Source organism: Microtus pennsylvanicus, chromosome 17 (assembly GCF_037038515.1).
Source record: "Microtus pennsylvanicus isolate mMicPen1 chromosome 17, mMicPen1.hap1, whole genome shotgun sequence".
NCBI classification, from domain to species: Eukaryota; Metazoa; Chordata; class Mammalia; order Rodentia; family Cricetidae; genus Microtus; species Microtus pennsylvanicus.
In genome coordinates this window covers 26589975-26614988 of record NC_134595.1, presented here as the reverse complement: position 1 = coordinate 26614988, position 25014 = coordinate 26589975, and the positions used below count along the sequence as shown (strand labels likewise).

Here is a 25014-nt window from a genome sequence, read left to right as displayed (position 1 = left end):
AGCCTTCTGCCCTTCCTGGGACAGAGATTTAAAGTAGCTGGTGCAGAACCCTAAATTATCTTAACATCTTACAGAATGTGTTTCCTGGGCTTGTCCCGTGATGGTAAATGGAAGTGCAGAAGCTGGAAGAAGTAACAGCTCCTGGAGGTGCCCCAGGAAAACCCGCAGTATCAGGTACTGCCGGACCCAGGAGGCCAGGAATTCTCTGTAGAGCTGGACTGGCCTCTGTGGTACCCGTAGGTCGTCCCAGCCCTGGACCTTGCTCAGTGAAGTGTTACTTTGAGGGCTGGGCTTTCGAAGTAGTGCCTGTTGATGAACCTGTGACCTCAGGTGAGACGGAAGCTCGGGGAAGAGAGAGAGGAAGAGGGTAGAGATTTATAGGGGCGGTAGAGGTCCCTAGGGAAACAAAAACCCCTGGGGAAGAGAAGAGCTTCCAAGGGTGACAGGGTTCCTGGGGAAGGAGCCACAGTGAGATGAAGGAACGGGCACTTAGCTTTTGGGGCTAGTCGTGTGGACCATGATGGGACCAGTTGGAAAAAGCGCTCGAAATAGGGAGTGCTGGGACATCTGCTGCGTGGAGTCAGATTCTGATCCAAGCAGAACACCCTCCTCTTTGGGACCTGGGGGGACTCAGGTCGGGTCAGGAGAGCTCACTGGAAGGACTCGGAGGATTAAGTCAGGGCCTAAGGGCGGGGTTGGGAAGGGAGGGCCAACACATGCGCAGTCGCTTGCTTCATCCCGACTGGTCTAGGCCTAAGGTGGTGCAAGGGTGGGAACCTTGTGCGTCTGCGGACTCAGTTTTTGCACTCGGACGGACGCTAGGGTGCGTAGTGGGCCGGCTGCAGTTCCAGGGTGGTGGGCGCTGGTGTCTGGGTCTGTGCCGCCGGGGCTGTGGCCTGTCAAGTGATTGCACAGGTCGGGAGCGAGCCGGGACTACCGGCGGCGTGAGCCTATTTACAGCGTTTCCACCCGCAACGCTCCCAGCCCGTGTTGGCTAGGATTGCAAATAGCTTGTCCTCCCTGACGTCACAGCACATGACGCATGCGCATGCTTCGTGCATGCTTTGTTGTGTTTTTCCGTCTCAGGTAGGGCGGAAGTGGCGGCCAAGTAGAGGTTTCAGTTGGAAGGTGGCGTCTTCTGGATAAGCCTCCTGTGTTAGTTGCCGTACCCGGGCCAGTATACACTGTCGCAGTTCCCTTCCCTTCGAGACATTTTTGTTGATTACCCAGGCCTTTTAAAACTTGTGACAAAGTATACGTAAAATGTAAAATTTACCTTTCAACTGCTTGGGTGCACAATTCCCGTGATGCCTTCCTTTTTGGGCTTTAAAACCTAGTTTTGTTTTGAAGGGGAAGGGTCTGGGAAAAGCGGTTGCTGTTTGCAAAAGATAAAATATAATGCCCAGGAGTGAACGCACCACCAACAAGTATACACGAGTGAATTTACAGGGCTGTTATGCTGGGTGAAACATTCAGAACCGAACCCTTCTAAGCATCTTATCCTCTATGTCCTGCAGCCTGAATCCCCTTCCTCTGTCTTTCTAGTGCCAAGCCATCCTGTTCTTCTAGGAGTGGCTCTCAACCTTCCTAATGTGACCCTTTAATACAGTTCCTCATGGCTGGCAACCATAAACGTTTTTCGTTGCTGTTTCATAACTGTAATTTTGCTAGTGTTATGAACTATAATTTAAATACTGATATGCAGGATATCTGATAGGCGACTCCGCGACCCCAAAGGGGTGGTGACCAGCATGTTGAGAACCGCTGCTCTAGGCAATGTGTATGTGACTTCATATATGGTACAGAGGCCATTGTGGGATCATTACTTTATTGCTCGTGAGTTGAAAGTTCAATCTTTATATCTCTATCTATCTATCTATCTATCTATCTATCTATCTAATCTATCTGCAGGAGCAATGGTGTTCCATTTGGTGCCCAGATGTTCTGCAAGGCTCTTCTGGGCGTCATCAGGATGGAGGAGGACCTACATTCAGGGAGCCTCAGTGGGGCTGAAGTATCTGGGTTGCCCTCGGGATACGTACAGCCCCTTGGCTTGCAGAGGGTACTCCTCCGTCTCCGGCAGCCCTGAGGTGATGCTGACCCCTGAGCGATACCCAGTGCAACGGCTGCCGTTTTCCACTGTGTCTGAGGAGGACCTGGCTGCCTTTGAACGCATCATACCTGGCAGAGTGATCACAGACCCTGAGCAGCTGGAGGCATGCAATGTGGACTGGCTGAGGAGCGTCCGGGGTGAGTCAGGACCTGGGCAGTGGAGTAAGAGATTGAAGCGCAGAGACCAGGTGAGGGGAGTAGAGGTCACTGTGAACACACGTTGGATGCCTTGGAAGAAGAGTAAAACCGGCAGATTGAAAAGTGGAGGTCCTTGGCTGAAGCGAGGGATGTGATACCACTGCCTGCATCTGTACAGCTTCTTAGGCAATTTTCACCCAAGGCACCCACCCCTCTCAGTTCTGGAAGCTCAGAGTCCTTCTGGTGACTCCAGGTGTTCCTGGTAGCACCCTCCAGCTTCGGTTTTATGTGGCCTCAATCCTTCTTCTTCTTCTTCTTTTTTTTTTTAATTCATTAGCTGGGAGGTGGTGGCACAACCCTTTAATCCTAGCACAGAGGCAGAGGCAGGTGGATCTTAGAGTTCGAGGCCAGCCTGGTTGACAAAGTGAGTTCCGGTACAGCCAGGGCTACATAGAGAAACACTGTCTTGAAAACAAAACACAAAACAAACAAGCAAACAAAAAGAAAAGATTTATTGTGTGTATGTGTTTGTGTGTGTGCGTGCACACGCGCTCGAGTACGTGGGAGAACAGTAAGTGACTTCAGAAGCCAGATGTTGGACATCCTAGAGTTAAGAGTTCCCAGGAGTTGTCAGTCACCTGATGTGGATTCTCTGCAAAGGCTGCAAGTGCTCTTAATCACTGAGCCATCTCTCCAGGTGTCCTCTTCTGTCTCAGAGAAACCTTGTCGGTGTATTTAGGGCCCACTTAGTCCAGAATGATCTTAACTTGAGAACTTTAAAACAACAAACCAATTTTGTGTGTGTATGAGAGAGTGTGGGTTTGTGCTCGTGAATGCAGTACACGTGGAAGCCAGAAGGAGGCATCAGAGCTCCTGGAGCTGGAGTTAGAGGCGGCTGTGAGTGGCCAAGTGTGGGTTCTGGGAGTCAAGCTCTAGTCCTCTATTCTGCTCTTGATTACTCAGCCGTCTCCAGCACTCAGCCTTAGATCTTCATTAGCCTGTCCAGAGCCTATTCCACATTGGACTGGAGAGATGGCTCAGCGAGTAAGAGCCCTGGCTGCTCTTGAGAGGACCAGGGTTCAATCCTTAGTGCCCTACATGACAGTTCACAACTGTCTAACTCCGGTTCCAGAGGATCTGACACCTTCACACAGATATATATGCAGGCAAAACACCAACACACATGAAATAAAAATAAATGAATTTTAAAAACTTAAAAATATGAGATCGTTTCTATATCAAGCCATTCCCATAGGTTCCAGGGTTAAGATTCCATCTTTGTGGGGATCCAGGTATCTCTAGAGAGTGGGCTGCATGACTGGCGCTCTGGCTGTTACATAATTGCTGCTCTCAGCCTCCTCTTCCTCCTGCACCTGTTTCTGTTGCTCAGTAGCCCAGGCCCAGTGGTTACTATGTCTCATTTTCTCTTCTGAAGTGATTTCATCCAACTTGAAAACACAGCGTGATGTTCTTGCTATAAAGAGAAGTACTTGAAAAAAAAAAAGAGAGAAGTACTTGGCGACTACATAGCATTTGACAGGAAATGAGGATACTTGAGTGCCAGGCAGGATGGCCCAATACTTCATGGATGTTCTCTTGTTATCAGGAAAGACCTGATAAAAACTGAGCCATCACAGGTTCCAGAGGAACCTGAAAGGATTGTCTCTAGGTCTGTGTATGAGATACAGAGGAACACAGCATGGCTGTGTAGACAGTGGAACCCTGGATCTCTGTGTACTGGCTAGAAAGGGGCCCAGGAAAGCCTCTGGGGAAACGGAGTTTGGGTTTGTACAGATAGATGCGGCCCATTGGCCAATCTAGAGTCCAGCGTTGGGGCCACTGGGACCCAAGACCATTAGTGGAGAAGAGGAACCAGCTAAGGAGACTGGGAAAGCAAGGCCAAGGGACAGCAGGGAGCCTAAGGAATATGGTACATAATCAGTGGAGAAAGGCTCAGTAAGGGGCACAGATTGCCACACGTGATAACAGATTAGGGAAGGTGATTGAGATAGTGACCTTGACTCAGAGCTATGGGCATGGTCCTTGGTGAAAGACAAAAATAGCCAGAGCCTATTCCAGACTGGAGGAGGGAGGTGATTCTCTTGGGTGTTTCCTGGAAGTGTAAACTGTCATGCAGGGATCGGGGAAGTGAGGGCATTTTATAGGATCCCAGGCCAGAGGAGGTTTGTTTTCAGTTTTTTTTGTTTTAAGATGAGAGCATTTTAGCTGGTTTACAGAGCCGATGGGGAGGATGCGGGAAAGATGGGTAGAAAGGGAGGAAGGGAAAGGCAGTGAGCCCCAGGAAGCAGGAGTGGTGGACCGCATGTAAGCGAGCTGCACAGGTGTGGGGCTCCAGGTAGGAAGCAGATCGCCTGCAGTAGCCAGAGGAAGTGTCGTTGCTCGTGGGTGTCGAGGCAAGGTAAATAGAAGTTTGGAGGGGCGTCGGCAGTCATGGGCGAGCATAAGCTAGGACACGATGGTGTTTCCTGTTTGTAAAAATAGGCAGCGAGTCAGATCTGTCCCCAATATGCGTGTTTACTGAAGTCCCAATGAGTTCATCAGGAAGAAAGGCTAGGGAGCCACAGCCAGGGGCGTTGGTTTTAAATATTTATTTATTTATTTATTTATTTATTTATTTATTATGTATACAATATTCTGTGTGTATGTCTGTAGGCCAGAAGAGGTCACCAGACCTCGCTACAGATGGTTGTGAGCCACCATGTGGTTGCCGGGAATTGAACTCTGGACCTTTGGAAGAGCAGGCAGTGCTCTTAACCACTGAGCCATCTCTCCAGCCCCCGCCAGGGGCGTTGGGCAGCCAGGCCTGAGATGGGTGACTGGTGACACAGAATGTTCCTTTGGTGGTGTCCTGGCTAGGGTGACTGCAGTGATGGAACACCATGACTAGAGAAAGCAACCTGGGGAAGAGAGGGTTTGTTTGGCTCACACTTCCGCGTCACTATTCATCATAGAAGGAAGTCAGGGCCGGAACCTGGCGGCAGGAGCTGATGCAGAGACCATGGAGGGGCGCTGCTTACTGACTTGCTCCCGGGGCTTTCTCGGCCTGCTTTCTTATAGAACCCAGGGCCACCAGCCCAGGGATGGCACCGCCCACTGTGGGCTGGGCCCTCCCACATCAATCAATAATTAAGAAAATGCCCTCCAGCTAGATCTGGTGGAGGCATCTTCTCAATTGAATTTCCCTCTTTCCAGATGGCTCTAGCTTGTGTCAAGTTGACATGAAACTAGCCACTAGCCAGGACAGGTGGATTATCAGGGAGAGGTGTAGTAATAAGGAGCGGCGGCAGGGCTGTGTCCCCAAAACCCCAGCCGCCGGCTTCGGCTAGCTTATGCCCCGAAATAATTACACAGACACTGTATTCATTTAAACACTGCTCTGGCCCATTTCTACCTAGCCTCTTCTAGGCTAACTCTCGCACCTGGACTAGCCCATTTCTTATCATCTATATAGCACCGGTCTTACCAGGAAGATTCTAGCCTAAGTTCATCCTGGGTCGGAGCTTCATAGCGTGCGTCTTCCCTGGAGCAGGTAGCATGGCGTCTTCCCTGGAGCAGGTAGCATGGCGTCTTCCCTGGAGCAGGTAGCATGGCGTCTCTCTTGCGTCTGCTCCGGAGAGGAGAACTGTCGAGTCTGACCTCACTTCCTCTTCCTCCCGGCATTCTGTTCTGTTTACTCCACCCACCTAAGGGTGGGCCTATCCAATGGGCCTAGCAGTTTCTTTATTGCTTAGCTAATGAAATCAACAGATTGATATATGACACTCCCACATCAGAGAGGTACCTGCAGGAGAGACCAGGGCAAAGACGATACCTGCACACTTTTTTTTTCTTTTGAGACAAATGTTTCTCTCTGTAGCCCTGGCTGACCTGAATTCACTCTGGAGACCAAGCTGGCCTTGAACTCAGAGATTCGCCTGCCTCTGCCTTCCCACGTGCTGGGATTAAAGGTGGGTGTCACCTTCAAGGAAGGATTGTGACTGAGCCTCGTCCCTCCTCGTAGGCTGACAAGTCTATTCTCTTGTCACAGGCTGTAGTAAAGTGTTGCTGAGGCCCCAGACCACCGAGGAAGTGTCCCAGATTCTTAGGTAAGAGGAAATCTCCTGTTTTCTTAAGTGAGGAGGTGTCTGCCGTCAGTGCTTTCCGACACCACGGGCCACAGTCACACCTGCCCAATAGGAGATCCCTGTGGTTTGCTGCCCTTGGGGTTCACTGCGGGCTCACAGGCAAGGGCATCCCTTTCTCCAGATCCCTATCTGCAAGAGTCCTAGCTGGAGGATGCTTCCCAAGCACAGCCTGAGGGCTGGTGGTCCAGGTTCAGAACTCAGCCTACAGCAGTGGGATTAGAGCGGGTGAAGGTGGTGGAGGTAACGATGGTGTCACCACTGACCCTTAAAAACAATGAGAGAGCTCTGAAGGTATTAGAATTAGGCCACATAGGCCTCTTCCTCATGCCCCAGGGACCATGTCAGCCTCCCTTCCTCTGTATATAGCTTTGTGGAAGGAGAGTGGGGGACTCTCCCTTGAATTCTTCACAGGGTGTTGGGGAAGAACCTCTGTAGCAGGAAGGCCTAGCAAGGAGATGAGGTTTCAGAGACAGGTGTCAGCTTGGGAGCCTGTCCTTTGGCGATAGGGTGGTTGTCTGGGCTTTGGGATGCTGGCTTGATATCTATTCTATGTTTGTCTCAGGCATTGCCATAAGAGAAACTTGGCTGTGAACCCCCAAGGGGGAAACACTGGCATGGTAGGGGGCAGTGTCCCTGTCTTTGATGAAATCATCCTGTCCACTGCCCTCATGAACCAAGTCATCAGCTTTCATGATGTATCCGGTAAGCTTGTGTTCTGTGTGCTTGGAACTCCCCTGTCCTTCCTCCTTAGCCTGGGACTGTGCTTAAGCTAGCAAATGTGTTCGTGGGGGGTGGTGTGGGGGCGTCCTGGCTAGGCTAGAGCTGGCAGCAGCATAGATGCATCAGGGCCATCTTCTCTGTGTTGTAAGTCACTAGGTGGCTCACACTGTGGACATGCCATACAAGTCTCGTTTGTATCCAGAGTTTGCCACGGCAGCTTGTCCTGGACATACTTGCTACACAGTGATTCCTGTGAAGGGGTTTCATAGCCTTCTCCCAGAACGAGGCTGGGTTGCTGTACAGGGGGCTGTTGTTTGCAATCAGCAACAGCTTTCATTCACCAAAACAGATCTAAACATTGTAACCTGGGACCCAGGTGCTCCCCAAGCTGAGGTCACCACTTTGTAACAACCCTTTCTTCTAAGGGGAGCCTTAGACAAGCACTTTCCTCCGTTTTTGCCATTCTAAATTTTCTTGGCTTATATTGTAATTACAAAGGACCAAGTGATGTTTTTCTTGTATAGTAGGAAGTCTTCCTTCTTGCTTGGCCTTGGAGGAGAGCACTCTGTCTGGGGGGGTTCTTACTACAGAGGAGTTTGGAGTTTCTCACCAGCGAGCATTCTCAAACCCCTGGTAACCCAGAAGTTGTTGGTAACTCAGTTGCTCTTTGTAGGAATTCTGGTCTGCCAGGCAGGCTGTGTGCTGGAGGAGCTGAGTCAGTATTTGCAGGAGCGGGACTTCATCATGCCCCTGGACTTGGGAGCCAAGGGCAGCTGCCACATTGGGGGTAATGTGGCAACCAACGCTGGTGGTCTGCGCTTTCTGCGTTATGGCTCACTTCGAGGAACTGTCCTGGGCCTGGAAGTGGTGAGCTGGGTTCTAGCAGGGTGCATAGCCTGTCCTGGGGGTGTCTTACCTTCAGTCTGAGGGTGTTGGCTTGGCAGTGGTGCAGGACGTGGGGCTATATTGGTGTGTGTGTATCCATTTCCAGATTAGGGACCCTACTGTAATGGTTCCTGTCTCTGGGCACATCAGGGACACCAGGGGTCACTTCATTCAGGCAGCAACACTCTGCTTGTACCAGACTTTCAGGGATTGGAGAAAGAGGAAGGTTAGCTAAGGCCACCTTGATATGGAGAAAGAGGAAGGTTAGCTCAGGCCACCTTGATATGGAGAAAGAGGAAGGTTAGTTAGCTCAGGCCACCTTGATATGGAGTCACAGTCCTGCCAATTTCCCTCCTGGACTCTCTTCCCCTTCCCTGAACCCTTGCTGTATTCATTACTTTTCCCACTGCTGCCATAAGGTAATTGACAAGTGACATAAGGAAGGAGGGGTTTATTTTGACTCAGTTTGAGAGGATACAGACCATCGTGCCTGGGAAAGGATGCTGGCCGGAATGTGAGCGAGCTGGTTACATTGTATGGTTACATTGTATCCCGAAGCACAAAAAGATAAATTCTGGTGCTCAAGCGCAAGCCATTTTAACCAAGCTGGGGGTTGTTGCTGCTGCCCACATTCAAGGTGGGTTTCCCCGGGCCGGTGGTGGTGGCCCACGCCTTTAATCCCAGCACTTGGGAGGCAGAGGCAGGCGGATCTCTGTGAGTTCGAGACCAGCCTGGTCTACAAGAGCTAGTTCCAGGACAGGCTCCAAAACCACAGAGAAACCCTGTCTCGAAAAACCAAAGGGAAAAAAAAGAAAGGAAGAAAGAAAGAAAGAAAGAAAGAAAGAAAGAAAGAAAGAAAGAAAGAAAGAAAGAAAGAAAGAATCAAGGTAGGTTTCCCTACCTCAGTTAAATATTTCTGGAAACACTGACACAGACCCCACAGGCCCAGGGCTTCCATGGTAATTTAAATTTAAAATCAATTCTCTCTCTCTCCCCCCCACACGTGTGTGTGTGTGTGTGTGTGTGTGTGTGTGTGTGAGAGAGAGAGAGAGAGAGAGAGAGAGAGAGACCTTAAATGTCTCCTATCACTCTTTACCTTGTTTTCTGAGATAGTCTTTTATTGAACCTGTAACTCACCAACTGGCTATACCAGTTGGCTAGTGATCCTCCTATCTCTGCCTCCCAGGGCTGGGATTATAGCACAAATTGCCATGTACATCCATCTCACTTATTTTTATATATACTTATTGAGTCAGAGTTTCACTGTGTCAGCCTGGCTGACCTGGAACTCTCTGTGTTGACTGACCTCAAAGTCGCAGAGATCCACCTGCTTCATTCTCCTGAGTGCTGGGATTAAAGACACGTGCTACCATGTCTGACTCTCCATATTTGGTGCATGTGTGTGTATACCATGGCACATATGTAGAGGCCAGAGTATAGCTTGTAGAAGTTGGTTCTCTATTTCGGCTCTGTAGATTATGGGGATCGACCTGGGTTGTCAGGCTTAGTGGCAGCTGCCCCTACCCCTGAGCCTTCTCTCCGGCTCTAGACCCAGCTGTTTACATGGGTGCTGGACTTTGGAACTCAAGTCGTGCAGCGCGTTTTACCCACTGAACGACCTCCGCAGCTCCTGATTTTCTATTGGTTAAGTTGATAGTGAAGACTAACTTACTTTTCCCGTCTCCTTGTGGGTTCTAAGGGCAGAGCGTGTTTTTCTTAGACAGAAAACCATTCTTTCTCCAGTAAGTCACAGTGTCCCAGTGGCTTAGCTTTCTGGTTGGTTTTCAGCTACCACTACTATTTTTTCTGTACTCACTGTCCTGAAAATCCAGTTAGCTACTGACTTGATGTACTAGCCAACAGGTCTCAGGTTAGAATTGTCATATGGGAGTGAGCAATGCCTTTATGCCCTAGGGTCTCGGATGTGGGGGGACCCTCAAAGCTGTTCCCCTGTGTATCTCCAGCTGTGCTCCTCGGTCCCCTTTCATGGGCTCTTCCCTCTTTTGGTGTGTTCCCTGCCCCCCCACGCTGTGCTTTTGTTCCTCCCAGCTCTAGAGGTTCCTTGCCTCTCCCAGATATGTTCCCTGCCCACAGAAGCCGTGCTCCTGGCTTCTGTGTTCCCTCATCTATGTTCCCTACCCTTCCTAGCTGTGCCCCTCACTTGCACGAGCTATGCTGCCCTCTCCCTCTAGCTGTGGTCTTTGCCCTCCACATGTGTGCCTCCGTGTGTTCTTTGTCTTGGGTGGGTTTCCCTCCACCAGCCAGACAATGAACTTAAGTTGCGGTTGGGAGAGTCTTGCTCTAGCTGGGGACAAACGTCATCCCTTTAGTCTGACTAATCCACTCCAGGTTCTGTTCATCCCCAGACTCCATCCTGAAGTAAATGGGGGTGGGATGGGTACAGTGGCAGAGGGTTTATGACTGACTGTTTTTTTTTTGGGGTGGGGAGAGGTTGGAGTTGGGTCATCATCTCCAGAGAAGGTAAGGGTGGCTGATGTGGGAAGGCCTGTCTCTTTCCTCTTTGCCAGGTACTTGCTGATGGGACCATCCTGAACTGCCTGACCTCCCTGAGGAAGGATAACACAGGCTATGACCTGAAGCAGCTGTTCATTGGGTCAGAGGGCACCCTGGGAATCATCACAGCTGTATCCATCTTGTGCCCACCCAGGCCCAAGGCTGTGAATGTGGCTTTCCTCGGTAGGTCCTCCTCAACCTACTTCTGAGTTGGACATGTTGGTGCAAACTTGGAATGAGAGGAGCCCATTGCTCCTTGCCTCTCTGCTTCCTATCTGGAGATCTGGGTCCTGGCCCTCCAGGTGTCCAGAGTGTAGCCTGAAACAGAAGTGATAATTTGTTTCTCGTCAGACCACACTTTAGCACAATCGAGGCTCTTTTCTTCTTTGTCCCACTGTGCTTGGATTTCAGAAGTGTGTTCTGTGATTCTGAGAGAAACAGTGGCTTAGTGGTAATTGCTGTGGGGCAGTCGGTCTCTCTCTTCCTTGCTCTAGCTCACCGCAGTCGGCTGTAGTGTCTCTCCATACATAGGGTTCTCACAACATCGGACGTCCTTTTCTATGCAACTGATGGAACACCAGCTTCTGTCTGTGGCCTGCCTTTGCTGCCTGTGGTTCGTGTTTTTCTCTTTCCTCCTTCTGGATTGTTATCCAGCTTCTGTCTGCAGCTGACCCATTCATCTAAGCTGAGTGAGTTCTGGAGAGAAAGAGGCATGCTTGACTCACCAGATCCTACCAGAGGAGGCTGTCAGTCTTTCTTACGGTCTTTCCCAGTCATTTGTTCTTATTATGTCCTCTATCTATTTATAGTCATGTGTGTGGGGTGCACATTTATGTGCATGCTAGTGTAGTCCAGAGGCCAACCTTTTTGTTTTTGAGACAAGATTTTTGTTGTCCTGGTAACCACTGATTAGACTAAGCAGGCTGACCAGTGAGCCCCAGAGTTGCATCTGTCTTCGATTCCTCAGAGTAGGAATTCCAGGTGTTTGCCACCATACCTGCCTTTTCTTTTCTTTCCTTTTCCTGCTTCCTTCCTTTCTTTCTCTTCCTTTTTTTTAAACTTGTATGTTGTTTTACCAACATGTACGTTGTTATGCCTGCATGTATGTCTGTGCACCATGTGTGTGCAGTGCCAATGGAGGCCAGAGGAAGGAGTCAGATTTCCTGGAACTAGGGTTACAGATGGTTGTTAGCTACCATGTAGGTGCTGGGAACCAAACCCAGGTCCTTTGGAAGAGCAGCCAGTGCTCTTGACCTCTGAGCCATCTCTCCAGCCCCGTGCTGAGGATGAGACACAGGTCCTTTTGTTTGGACGACAGCCAGCACAGAACCAAAGACTGAGCTATTTCCCCAGCCCCCAGGTAGTTGATCTTTTTAAAGTCTCTGTCACAGCACTGCTCATGGGCCATTTCTTTGACTCTTCGTCTGTCTGCTGCATCAGACATTTCTCAGTCTCTCGTTCTCTCTAACTGCATCCAAGACCCTTCCTTGTAGCGAAGGACCTGGTTTCTCACAGCATCTTGTCCATGTGTTCTGAGTTATCTTGGGCTGGAAACATAGTCATGTTTCTCAATTGTTTGGTTCCTAGAAACCTAGGATGAGGGTGGTTTCCTCTTGGAAGGGGTTGTGTTGCTTTTGCTCAGTGGTCCTGGATCTTGTAAAGTCCAGGAATGTCATCTCTTATGACAGGGTTTCCACCTGTGGATACAGTCCCTTAGTTCCTTTCCGCTTCCATACAGCTACCCTGGGGCTGCTCTGTGGCTCCCAAGTCCTGGAGCCCTGCAGAGACCTCAGGTGTCCATAGATGAGTGTTTGGTGAATTTCTGAGACCAACTTAGACCTTGGTGCTGATGGGTGAGCGAAATGACTCTTGGTTCTGGCCCCCCATGTTTACAGACTTTTCTAGGATTTGCCTCTCTGATTCCTTTTGCCATTCTGAGTGCGCTGTAGCAGTTCATAGGCATAGTTTCAGATCTGGAGATCTTGAAGCGAACTTGTGGGCTGAACCGTGGAGTGTTTCCTGTAGCGCCCAGCCCTTCATGGTCACTCCCCTTGTTCATGTGAGTTGGGATATGTTGCTGCTGAGAAGGGGGTGACCTTGCCAGGCGATGGGTGAGACCCTGGGTCCCACTGTCCTTCCCTCGGTAGTGCCTGAAGCACTGTGTCCCATTGCAGGTTGCCCTGGGTTTGCCGAGGTTCTACAGACATTCAGCACCTGCAAGGGGATGCTGGGCGAGATCCTGTCTGCATTTGAGTTCATGGATGCCGAATGCATGCAGTTGGTGGGACAGCACCTCCACCTGACCAACCCAGTACAAGGTACCTGCTCCTGTGCAGCTGGGCAACACTGCCTTGCTGCTTCGACACCATGGGACATGTTGGACCACTCTGAGGTTCCAGTAGTGGCATGTCCCAGGCAGGCACTGTGTGGCCATTGTGTATAGGAAAGCTTGGCTGTCTTTTAACACTGAATTCAATCTGTGGTAGGATGAACTCGTATTATTGTACTGGAAGAAGCCTTAATGTTGTGTTTAGGGGACAGTGCCCCTCAGTAAGTTAGTCATACACATTTAATTTTAGACAGTAAGTTCTTATGGTGGAAATTATGGCCTTTAGCCCTTAGTAACCGTGTCTGGGCTGATTGTCTACCGACAGGTGGCCTTTCCCTGAGGTTCTGGAGTTTTGTAAGTGTTGCAGGATATTTGATCTCTCGGTGAAACTTCGAGACTGACTTAGTAAAATTAACCTTGGATCAGGGGTGGAGCCAGCAACTAGTTAACAAGAATTAACCATAGAGAGTATGGATGACCCTGGAAGATGGATAGAAAGAGGCACAGGAAGGAGTAGGGAGGGACTTAGAGGTTCATGGGCCTTTTTCATTTGGGGTGGATGGAGACACATGCTCTTGCTGGGTCTCCTGACAATTAGGAAGGTCAGCAGGTTGCTTCTCGGCTTCTCTGACCTAGCAGGTTTTCACCTCAACACCTGACTCCCGAGTCTTTATTGGTAAATAGAACAGCTTAGATAAAACCAGCATGTAAGAGTGGATAAGCCAGCTCTTAGAGCTGACAGTTGCCTTGCTGTACCAGCCTTTTTCCTCAGCAGGCTCTGGGGAGGTACCCAGCTGGACCCAGCCATGAGGCTGAGAGTAAACAGGGTGAGGCATCACACAGAGGGTCACCTTTGGTCTGCCAGCAGGAAACTTACATTTAAACCATGTGAAATTTAGCCTGCCCGAATGCTTCCTGGTCATAGGCCACCCTAAGCACCCGGGACGAGCTGTCTGTGCCGCGTGACCCAGAGTGAAGTGGCTCTAACCAGCAGGTGGGCCCGGGGCTTACACTGCATCTCTTGCTCCCTTACAGAGAGTCCATTCTATGTCCTTGTGGAGACCTCGGGCTCCAGTGCAGGACATGATACTGAGAAGCTGACCAGCGTTCTGGAGCAGGTGCTGAACTCTGGCCTGGTGAGCGACGGCACCATTGCCACGGACCAGAGGAAAGTCCAGGTGATGTTATACTGCTTTCCACCTTCCTTCCCTCCCGTTCCCATAGCTACAGCCTGGTCTGTCCAGCAACACTGTAGCGTGTGGTCAAGCTTACAGCCGGGTTCATGGTGTAGATAGAAAACCTCTTTGTAGTCAAAAATGTGTTCTTGCTATCTAGATCATTTTAACCAACATTAGCAAAATATTCCCACACATCTCCCCACCCCCAGGCTACGTGGTGAATAGATCTACGTGGCTGACTGTGTGCTGCCTGTAAGTTGGCTGCCGCTCCCCACAGACCTGTCTACAGTGTGGAAAGGCAGGAAGAACTGCAAGGGCCGTAGAAGGCAAACCTGAAGGTCCAACAAGTCCTGGGAATGGGGTGCCCGAGGGACAGACTTTATGTAGGTGGAGTTTTCCTGTCCTCACAGCTAGTTCCAAAATAAATACACATAGACTTAATATAAACGCTTGGCCAATAGCTCAGGCTTATTACTAACTAACTCCTACATTTTAAATTAACCCATATTCCTTATTTACGCTCTGCCAAATGGTGGTACCTTTACTAGCATGGCACATTCATCTCCTGCTCCCTCTGCATCTGCTGGCAGCTCCAGACTCTGCCCTTTCTCATCCCTACATTCTGTTTGGCTTTCATGCCCAACTCTATCCCATTCAGCTGTTGGCCAGTCAGCTAGTTTATTAAGCCAGTCACAGCAACATATATTCACACAGTGTAAAGGAATAGTCCACAGCAGCCTTACTATATTGTCAGGAAGCCATTTGTTCTCTTAGGGGGACAAAGGAACAGGAGGCATATCTGTTTGGGAGCTGCTCATCACCTAAACTGAGTTTTAGTTTCCTGGTGTCCAGCTTGGTTCTGCTGTCTGCAGTATGGTAAACTGCCAGCAGAGGGCAGAGAGGCTACAGGAAGCAGCCAGCATTGGTCCTTGAAGAGAGAAAAAAGAAAGGTGCCTAGGGAGTGTGAAAAACACTGAATCCTTGAGCTTTGACCTCTAGAGCCAGCCTGTTATATAGCCTATTGTATTTTTTAAAGTTTTTTTTCCTTATAGTTGTGGTTGTTTTGTTAGTTGGTTGGCTTTTAGATTTTTTGAGACAGGTTCTCATGCAGCTTCATCTGGCCTTGAACATGCTATATAGATGAGGGTATCTTTGAACTTCTGATCCTCCATCTTCTACTCCTCAAGAGCTTAGGTGTTCTTCCATGCCTGGTTTAGTGTAGCAACCTGAGGCTTCATGTTGCTAGGTAAGAACCCTACAACTGAGCTACATACTAACGCTGCAGTCCACGTTTATTGAAGTGTAAGCAACTACACTGCTTCATATCAAAGGTGTTGAGGGGAATGTGGCAGCCCTTGTGGCCGATTTGATTCCATGAGGCTGCCTTACTGCCGCAGATTGATTTGGAGGCTGGTGATGATGAACATGTTACTCTCAGCCTGCCTTTGGCCTTGGCCTCTGCTGTAGGAGGAGGCCACTTGCTTGCTCCCAGCTGCTCAGCCCCCAAATAACCACACAGAAACTGTATTAATTAAATCACTGCTTGGCCTATTAGCTCTAACTTCCTATTGGCTAGCTCTTACATCTTAATTTAAGCCATTTCTATTAATCTGTATATTGCCACGTGGCTGTGACTCACTGGCAAAGTTCCATCCGGTGACTGTGATGGCTTCTTGCAACTCTGTCTTCTTTCTCCCAGCATTCAGTTTAGTTTTCCCCACTTAGCTCTACTCTGCCCTATCACAGGCCAAACCAACTTCTTTATTCATTAACCAATAAAAGCAACATGTATACAGAAGGACTTCCCACACCAGGCTTCTTCCTTCAGCCTGGTAGTGACCCTGTATCTGCTCCTGATGGTAGAGCTGCTCACTCTGAGCCCTCAAGGTCCCCATGTCCCCATCATGCTGGTCCCTCTGGAGTTTCCTAGAAAATGTGTGGGAGAGACTGGAGTGTCCCAGCATTCCCCTCTCTACTTAGCTGGTGCTGGACTTGGATTCGGGTTTATCAACACCCTTTTCTAGAGCTGTAGCTCAGTGAGAGGATGTGGTCTGATCCCTGAGCGTCCTTTTCTGGTGCGAGGATGGTTTTGAAGATGTTTCTGCTGACTTCTTATGTTGAATGAGGCCTTGGGGAGTCCTGAGTCACCCTGCCCTCTGGTCCTTTTTTTTCTTCAGAAGCCCCGAGTTTTCTATTGAAATTTATTAGTGTGTGTGTGTGTGTGCACATGTACATATATGTGTGCATTCGTGTTATAGCATGTGTGGCATGTTGGACAGGGGACAACTTTGCAGAGTCAGTTTTCTTCTTTTACCATGTGGATTCTGGGTATTGAACTCAGGTTGCCAGCCATACACAGCAAGTGCCTTTCCTGCTGAGCCTTCTCTCTGGCCCTTTCCTCTTTTTAAAAATTATTATTGTGTGTGTGTGTGTGTGTGTGTGTGTGTGTGTATGTAGGCGGAGTTTTCTTTTGGGACCAACGGTCAACTCTGCCCCACCAGCCACTCCCAGACACACAGAGACTTCTTTTTAATTATGAAAGCTCAGCCAATAGCTTAGGCTTGCTTTTAGCTAGCTCTTATAACTTAATTAGCCCATTTCTATTGATCTACGTGTTGCCCCAAGGCTAGTTTACCTTATCTATGTACTTTCCACCCTGCCTCATCTACATTTGACAGAAGAGTCAAGTCTAGCCTGGGGTGAGATAAATGAGTGTACTAGGATTATTTATAGGAGCACGTCTGACTTATAGGAAGCAAATGTGTCAGAAAGTGTGCACCACTTGCCTACTAAACGTTTACCTTTGCACGTGTATTCAAAGTGCTGTCTAGTGCCGAAGTATCGGGCGGTCATTAGCTCAGATAACAGTAGGAGCCAACAAGAGTCTGGGAAAGTTATGGTGATTCACACTCTACTTTCGCTTTTTTTTTTAAATATTGATTCATTTTTATTTTACATGTATGAGTGCTTTGCCAGCTGGTATGTGTATGCACTACACTCCTTGTGCCTGTACAGGATGGTGGACCTCCTGGAGCCTACAGACTGTTGTGGCCACCACGTGGGTTGTTGAAAAGAACCAGGGCCTCTACAGCAGCAGCAAGTGCTCTTAACCACGGAGTCATCTCTCCAGCCTCTGTCCTTGCTTTGATGAAAGATTCTGTTGGTCTTTGCTGTGACATTGTTAGGCATACTTATTGTATCTTATTCATATCTCCTCACTGCTACCAACCTCAGTATTTCCTTCTTCCCATGGGTCCCCTTTCTTGCCCCAAAGAGGTTCTCTTCCACTTTCATGCCACATGCATATATGTATATGTATGTACATACAGTTAAATATAGATTCTACATGTGAGATGAAATGTTTCCTGCAGCCTGGCATGTAGAATAGCTAAATAATGGCTGTGATTAGAGGGCCGATCTCGCTTCGGGGACCTCTGGCCCCTTGTGCAAACTGTCCCAGTCCTCTCCCTGCTGGGGGCGCACAGCAGATACCAGGCTCCATGTGCTGGATGTCTCTGCGCTGTATGAGAACGAGGTATCCCACTGGTTGCACACCAGCAGTGACCTGGTGCCGTACAAGGCTCACACCAGTGCAGTGAGGGCCCTGTCAGCCCTGCCTCGTGAGGAGCCCTGGAGGGAGGCCACACAGGTGAGGGCAACAGGGTGATGGGATGGGAAAGTAGGAAGATATCTCCAGGGGTGTGGGGGAGAGGGTAGATGTTCTAGAGGTGGGGGAGGCTGAAGCAGAGCTAGGGGACAGAGGCTGGCTAGGGACAGTAGGTTTAGTGACTGCAGGACAAGCAGGGAGCATCACAGATCAGTATCCACCACATTCCTCTCAGAGCTAGATGTGTCTGTGGTGAGGACTGGATAGTAGCCATTTGGCTAAAAGTTGAGAGAAACAAAACAACCAACAAAACAAAACTGGGTAGTGGTGGCGCACGCCTTTAATGCCAGCACTCAGGAGGCAGAGGTAGGTGGATCTCCGAGTTCCACCTGGTCTACAGAGCAAGTTCCAAGACACAGAAAGGAACCCTGCCTCTAAAAATTGCACACACACACAGAGAGAGAGAGAGAGAGAGAGAGAGAGAGAGAGAGAGAGAGAGAGAGAGCGCAAGCGAGCGAGCATGTGGCAGGGGAAGTCCTTATCTTTTTTTTTTGTTTTCTTTTTATTTTTTTTTAATTTATTTATTAAAGATTTCTGTCTCTTCCCCGCCACCGCCTCCCATTTCCCTCCCCCTCCCCCAATCAAGTCCCCCTCCCTCCTCAGCCCGAAGAGCAATCAGGGTTCCCTGCCCTGTGGGAAGTCCAAGGAGCCCCCACCTCCATCCAGGTCTAGTAAGTTGAGCATCCAAACTGCCTAGGCTGGAAATAGAAAACACTATCCTGAGTGAGGTAAGCCAGACCCAAAAAGAGGAGCATGGGATGTACTCACTCATATTTGGTTTCTAGCCATAAACAAAGGACATTGAGCCTATAATTAGTGATCGTAGAGAAGCTAAATAAGGAGAGCCCAAAGAAAAACATATAGGCATCCTCCTGAATATTAACCTTCATCAGGCGATGAAAGGAGACAGAGACAGAGACCCACATTGGAGCACCGGACATAAATCTCAAGGTCCAAATCAGGAGCAGAAGGAGAGAGAGCACAAGCAAGGAACTCAGGACCGCAAGGGGTGCACCCACACACTGAGACAATGGGGATGTTCGGTTGGAAGTCCTTATCTTTTATGTTTTACTTGGTACGTTCCCTGAAATGTTGGGGTTTTTTCAGGAAGTGGGACAAGGGTGAAGGTGTAAGCCCTGTGGCTCGGATGCAAAGGAATTCCGGCAGTTGGGAGCCAAGGAACACTAAGTGTTACTGCTTGGATGGAAAAGTATTCTGCCAATCAGGAGCCAAGGAACACCACAGGTCCCAGTAAGAGTCGCAGCTTACAGCCCTGCTCCTGGGAAGGCTTCCTCAATGTAACAGCTCTGCTTTGGCAGGGGAGGGTTTCTCCAGCGAAGTTGTATAAGCGCTCCATTCAGCTCTGCCAGGGGAACCTTTCCCCAACAAGTGTTATAGCGTTGCTCGGCTCCACTCAGCCCACACTTCGTCTTCACCCAAACCTCATTCAAGAAGTTTATTGAGAGGGAAGAATCCAGGAGAGTGACTCTGCCTGATTCTGCCGGGGTGGAAAAAGGCAGCAACAAACCGAAGAGATGGAGGGCTCATATAGAGCGCCTTAGGGGCTGAGTTTTTCCAGGGAGATTTTTTCAGGGTGGCCATTGGTCAGATTTCAGTCCCTTGTACTCAGATTGGCTAGATCTCGTGTGCTCAGGGATTGGTTGGTTTTCTGTTTTAGAACTGATTCGTTTTCCTGCTGAGGTTTGGTTGGTTTTCTGCTTAGTTGGTCAGGGGCAGATTCGGTTCTGATTTCAGGGTCAAAGTGTGTCTTTCACTGGCTCTGGTTTCAGGGCCAGGCTGGGTTTCTTTGGCTGGCCCTTTTGCCCTACAGAAGCTCCTGGTGTGACAAAGTGGTAGGTAGTGGCTGACTCTGCAGGGGAGAGATGGGGGTCAGTCCTTGTGAGTTTCAGTGTATGAAAGCTAAGGAATGATGGCACAGTTCTTGTGAATGAACAACTCTGCTCCAGGTTCCCTCGGCTCAGCTTTGGCCTCCCTATCCCCTTTCCAGCTTCCACCGGTTCCTCCAACAGCCCAGGCCTTGGCTCACCAAGCCCCTCACCTGCATCTGTGAAGCCCTGGATTAAAGCAGCGCCATGTCAGAGACGCTGGCCCCCGAAGCCCCATTGACGTGTGCTCTGACTGTTTTCTTTCACTGTCCCAGATGCTGTGGGCCCTGCGGGAGAGGATCACAGAGGCGCTCAGCCGTGACGGCTACGTGTTCAAATATGACATATCCCTCCCGGTAGAACGGCTCTATGACCTCGTGATCGATCTGCGCACCCGCGTTGGCCCTCGCGCCAAACATGTGGTGGGATACGGGCACTTGGGTGAGCTGCACCGTGGTGCACTGAGTTAAATATGTTAAAGATAGCCTCCGAGGCCCTACTGCCATCTGTCTGTCTGTCCCGAACAAAGTCCTTTATATTTACTGAACAGTCTAGGAGAGGTCATATGGGGAATGAATGAGGGATAACTTACGGAAATCTCTAACAGAATTTCACAATCGATTGGTATTTACTCCAGCTTATCCCACCCAGTCCCAAAGTACTCAGTGAACAAAGAGAACTATAAACATACACTATCAAGTTATATCCATGTTGACTCCAACGTTTATGACAGAGATTTGCCATTTGAAGCTTTTTTTCACCGTTTCCTGTTTTCAGCAAATGATTACCATCATGTATGTGTTCTCTGGGTGGGGGCGTGGAGGAGTAATCTGATATTATATACAGCATGATTACCATCGCATACCTATATACAGCTACGTGTTTCCTCTGGGTCAGAGTCATTATGATTATACCCATGCATTCACTTAGGTTGTAAAAGCTGATTATATGAGAAAAATCCAAGACACGTACGATTGGTTCTTACATTGTTTTTTTTTTTTTTAAGCAGGCTAAATAAACAGTCTGAGTATATAGCAGGGTATCCGGTCAATTATGTAGTCTTATATTAACTTGGCTGTGAGGTCCAGCAAAAATTCCAGTTTCTTAGACTGTAAGAGATACTTTGTTAAAACAGCATTACTTTAGCAACTTCTATAGTTGAGCTTGTCAGTTGAGTTCCATGTTTTGTACCATCAAAGGGCTCAAGTCCTGGATTGAGAGGGTGCCCTTGTTGTTATTTCTTTCTCTTTTCTTTGTTTTTGTTTTCGGTTCTTGAGACAAAGTATCTCTTTGCTACTCTGTAGCCCTGGCTGACCTGAAATTTACTATATAGACCAGGCTGGCCTCGAGCTCAAGGAGCCCCACCCGCTTCTGCCTCCTGAGTGCTAGGTTTGAATCTGTGCACCCTTACACTCTGCCCTCAGTTCTTTTATTTCAGGTATTGTTTGAAAAGTCTTTGTGCACCAGAATGGTTCTCGCCAGCCCGTCTCTTTAGACCAAAGTCAGTTTCCAGTCATTCTAGGGAGGATAGAAAAGTGATGCTGTAGGTCCCATGGTGTTGATTGACAGGAATGACTTGTTTATCCAACTGCCTGTCTCTGACACCTTGGGAAATGTGCTGGGTTGGGGACAGCAGTGGAGCTGTGGACTTCTTGCTGCTTCCCAGGGCCTCACTTGCCTGAGGTACTGTAAGGTGGGGCTCAGCAGCTGCCGTTCGAAGTCATGGAGGGTTGAAGGAATGGGTAAGGAAGGGCTGTGATTCATAACCAGGATGGGCAAGGTGCATCTGGCTAGGGGAGAGTGCATCTCACAGGGTATTAGGAGTGAGGAGGACCTTTGGGGGCCTACTCAGACTAATTGTTCCCTTGTTCCCCAGGGGATGGTAACCTTCACCTGAATGTGACAGCAGAGGCCTTTAGCCAGGAGCTGCTCGGTGCCTTGGAGCCCTACGTATATGCCTGGACAGCAGAGCAGCGGGGCAGTGTCAGCGCTGAGCATGGCCTAGGCTTCAAGAAGAAGAACGTCCTCGGTTATAGCAAGCCGCCTGTGGCTGTGAAGATGATGCAACAGCTCAAGGTCCTGCTGGACCCCAAAGGCATCCTGAACCCCTATAAGACTCTGCCCGCTCAGGCCTAATCTTGTTGCTGCAAGACGCCGGGACCTCGGGCACGGCAGGGTTGATAGGCCTTGCGGCCTGCCATCTGATGACACCTGCAACAGACCAGGTGTCACTGGCTAGCCGGGAGCCAACTCTGAGGACCCTCTGGACTGGGCTGCCTTTCTGTGAGTTGAGCAGAGTAGACAGAGCCACCTGGTCCCTTCTCTAGTCTCCTGCCAGCTCGTTGTGGATAGACTAAGTGGGCAGGCAGTTTCTCCACTCCCAAACAGGCCAGCTCTCACCTGCTTTGTGGTGGCCGGTAGAGACCGCCTTGCTGCAGCTCCGGGAGGAGTGTGGTGTGATCTTTTAACTGAATGGATCCCTGTGTAATGTGTGTGCCCTGTGAGGGCTGCGGCTAGTTGTCCAGCCCCAGATCAGTTACCATTATGATGTAGAATGCCACACGACTCATTCACATGGAGCTGAGTGGAATCTTCTGTCTTACCAAGCAGGTCTTGGGTTGGCAACTGATCAGGCAGACCATATGTCTTGTTTTTTTTTGTTTTGTTTGTTTGTTTGTTTGTTTCGTTTAGCCCTGACTATCCTGAACTTACTATGTAGGCCAGACTGACCTCCTCCTGCCTGTGCCTCTGCCTCCTGAGTGCTGGGATTAAAGGCCAGTGCCACTGCACCCAGTTTACCTCATTCCTGAAGGCCTGTCTGGTTGGTAAGCAGGTGTGGTGGGCTGTGAGTGCTTGCAGAACTTACTGGCAGGGGACAATCTCCAGACTGAAGTGATAGAGGCAACTTTCAGTCCTGGGCCTACCCTGTGGCCTACACCTGTCCTCCAGGACTTTGGCCTGTCTCCTGGCCTAGATTCCTGGCAGTCTGGGAGGTCGAACACACCTTTCTCCTCTTTTGCTATCGTCAATTTCCAGAAAAGAAAACTTTGAATTATAACCTGCTGCTGGAAAGTCATTTACATAAACTCAGTTGTAAAGTTCTGGCTTACAACACCCCTCCCTCCGCACCTTTGGTGCTCTCTGGGTTCCCAGTGTGTCTTCACATGTGGATTGGGAAGTAAACGTGGTGGTGGTGGTGGTGATGGGTATTGGAGGAGGAAGAGGCTGTAGCCGCCCTGCCCTTTCGCGTGGTTCAAATAGGTCCAGTGAATGTGGGGTCCCAAAGCAGGTGTGTGCTAAGCCCTTCTGGTTGGTGCCAACCTTACTCTTGCTCCTGCTGGGCATTTGTTTGTGGAGTTCACAGGGTGAGGGGTGGGCCAAGGGGCTGTGGTTTTCTCCTCTTGAGTTGCTATGTGATGTTCCCTTTGATTCTTCCGTCCCTGGGGAAGGGTCACTTCTTAAAACCGTATAGCTTTCCCTTTTGTGTCTTGAAGTCAGTACATTTTGACGTGAGTGGCATCTAAGAGTTGATGAAATACAGCATTGGCCCGTGTAGCAGTGTGTACCCGGAAGACAAGCTATCCAGGGTTGTGTTAGCACTGACTGCTCAGACAAGGGAGCAGCGAGTTCTACCCATGTCAAAAGCTAGCTGGAAAACGAACTTGCTTCTGAGTCTGCTCACTGACCAGACTACAGTCACCGAGGACAGGGAACATCCTGAACCTACCCCGGGCACATAGGAGGCACACCCCAACCCATCGTGGTTTGCTGGCCCGGTGTCCTTGGTCAAGTGTGTGGCAGTCAGATTCCTTGAGACACCTCAGGCCTCTGACACAGCTGTCCCCTAACACCTCAACACAGGAAGAAGAGTTAGATTATTGTCAGAAGATGACAACCCCCCTGTGGGAGAGAGCTGGGTGGAGTGTGCTTGCTTTTAATCCAGCATTCAGGAGGCAGAGGCAGGCCGATCTCTAAATCAGAGAGTTCCAAGCCAGCCAGAGCTCCGTAGCAAGATCCTGTCTTAAAACGCAAGGATGGAGGACCAAACAGCTGACTCCTCCCATTCCACTGCACACAGGAAGTCTCTAGTGTACAAACCGGGAGGGGCTATTGTGTCTGGATTAGAAGTTTAGGGTTCCCCCTGCAGATGTCTGAGCTGTTGGAATATGAGCCCTGCTTACCTAATCAGGACGGTGGGAGGAGCACAGCCGGGGCCAGCAGCTGCTCAGAGAACTCGGTCTCAGTCCTAGGAAAGATGGCTGGGGCGTGGGCAGGCCCTGGCCAGGACTACAAGGGGCCGTGTGGTCTTCCAGAGCAGTGTGCTTCACAGAAGAAGGACAGATGTCACATGAAGGTGGTCGGCATCCAGTGCCATGTATGGCTATGGGCATGGAGACCTTACCCGTGGGAGTTGTGCTCGCTGGGCCCAGCACCCCTATCCAGTAGTGGCCATCCTGAACCAGCCCCTGCCCCTGGACATAGGGGATGCAGAGGACCTCTGCTCGTGTTCTTGGTATTTTGGTGGCAACCTCCCATGGCTGACTATCTGGAATCCCAAAGCCTGCGCGGGTAGGTGACCCACAGGCATTAGAAGAGAACCCCTCTGCTGACAGCAGGCATACCTGGAATGGGCTACCACTCTGGAGTCACAGAGCTGTGCCCTGATGCGCCCCCTCCTGGTGGGGTACTTCATCTCTGAGCCTGGTGTCATTTTTTCTTAAAAATGTGCAGGCAGCCTGAGGTAACTGTATTTTCCCTCAGCATGACCGATTATCGCTGGTTAGGGCCAGGGTCTGCCCCTGCAAAGTGCTCCTTGGCATTTCTGCACATTCCTGCCTCAGGTCTATGGACAGCCTGAGGCATGTCCTGCTGCAGAGTGCATGGGGCAGCTATGGCCTTACACTCATGGACACCTTCCTGTCGGTCTCAAGATCCAGTGCCCTGGGAGCACAGTGAGAAGAGGCAGAGAAATAGACGCCATCTCAACAAGCCAAGACTGCTTTATTGGAGCAGCGAGTGGCCCCAACCTTTCCATGGGATGGAGGTTGAGCATGCTTAGAGGGGGCAAACACATACACACACACACACATGCACGCACGCACACACACAGGTAATGGGAGTGGTTTGTTTTCAATACCTGGGCATATTGTTTCTTCAGGTGGAATGGAACTGAGCACACACACACACACACACACACACACACACACACACACTCACTCTCTCACACTCAAACACACACATACAAAGAGAGAGGGGGAGAAAGGGAGGGAGGAAATGGGAGTGGTCTGTTTTCAATCCCTGGGCATATTGTTTCTGCAGGTGGAATGGAACTGAACACACACACACACACACACACGTTTTTAAATAGATTTATTTATTCATGTATTTTATGTATTGAGTGCTCTGTCTTCATGTACACCAGAAGAAGGAATCTGACCCC

The 25014-nt window shown here is 49.7% G+C and overlaps 1 protein-coding gene across 3 annotated transcripts; it reads left to right on the top strand.

The window, feature by feature from the left end:
* Positions 1–214: 214 nt before the first annotated feature.
* D2hgdh (D-2-hydroxyglutarate dehydrogenase) lies at positions 215–22632 on the top strand. Of its 3 annotated transcripts, none has more exons than XM_075951623.1 (10): positions 215–330; positions 1912–2250; positions 6299–6356; positions 6958–7097; positions 7789–7982; positions 10529–10697; positions 12689–12832; positions 13879–14021; positions 19850–20015; positions 21451–21858. In XM_075951623.1, the coding sequence occupies exons 2-10, from the start codon at positions 1917–1919 to the stop codon at positions 21708–21710; spliced, it is 1608 nt and encodes a 535-aa protein (XP_075807738.1). In that variant the 5' UTR covers positions 215–330; positions 1912–1916; the 3' UTR covers positions 21711–21858. The 3 variants fall into 3 exon arrangements, with proteins under 3 accessions (XP_075807738.1, XP_075807736.1, XP_075807737.1); XM_075951621.1 differs by lacking the exon at positions 215–330 and adding an exon at positions 736–823 and having other exon boundaries at positions 21451–22632; XM_075951622.1 differs by lacking the exon at positions 215–330 and adding an exon at positions 830–1086 and having other exon boundaries at positions 21451–22632.
* Positions 22633–25014: the final 2382 nt, after the last annotated feature.